This window comes from Gekko japonicus, unplaced genomic scaffold, assembly GCF_001447785.1.
Source record: "Gekko japonicus isolate JY-2015 unplaced genomic scaffold, Gekko_japonicus_V1.1 scaffold70794, whole genome shotgun sequence".
In the NCBI taxonomy this organism is placed as follows: Eukaryota; Metazoa; Chordata; class Lepidosauria; order Squamata; family Gekkonidae; genus Gekko; species Gekko japonicus.
The window spans coordinates 1-618 of NW_015240376.1; the positions used below are offsets into that span (position 1 = coordinate 1).

Sequence of the window (618 nt, forward strand, 5' to 3'; positions counted from 1 at the left end):
TCCACCTGCAGATGCAGGGCTTCGAAAAACATGCAAAAGATGAGTTAGGGTCGGTCCTGTGGATATGACACCCCCAGCTGCCTACGGACTTCGTCCAGGATGGAGTGGACCAGCTCACTGTCTGCGTGAGACATGACGGGGCTCTCCTTCAAGCCTGTGGGAGGGGGACGAGAGAGCAGAGTCGAGGTCAAGCCGTGAGTGGATCAAAAGTCCGAGCGGCCACACAGCCTTGCCCACCCGCTTGGCACTCTGATGCCGTGAACTTCCCCTCCCAGCAGCCTCTGGGATATTTACCTTGGAGGAGACATTGCCGGACATGTTCTGCTTCATAACGCAGCCCCGTGGTGTTGGGGAAGTACAGTTTTTGGGAGGGAGAGGGAAGGGGGCATTCTTCACTCTTCCCATTGACAACCAGCTGTACTGGGCTCCAGAAGGTACTCGGAATCTACAGGCACAGGAGAACAAGTAGGAAACCAAGACAAGTTTCAGAACTCTATCGTTTCGACTTTCCACCAAGAGCAGCCTCTACTCCAGGATTCTCGTTCTGATCAAAGCCCACTGCTCCTCTCTCCAAGATGACAGCAGTAAGCAGGCAGACACATCCTTATTGGAGAGAAC

At 54.2% G+C, this 618-nt stretch overlaps 1 protein-coding gene across 1 annotated transcript; it reads right to left on the bottom strand.

Annotated features, from left to right (window-relative positions):
* Nucleotides 1-23: 23 nt before the first annotated feature.
* Nucleotides 24-445, bottom strand: LOC107125424 (trans-1,2-dihydrobenzene-1,2-diol dehydrogenase-like; the record flags this gene model as incomplete). Its single annotated transcript, XM_015428846.1, has 2 exons — nucleotides 24-154; nucleotides 295-445. Coding segments are annotated over 2 exons (261 nt in total), but the record flags the coding sequence as incomplete, so codon positions are not given.
* Nucleotides 446-618: the final 173 nt, after the last annotated feature.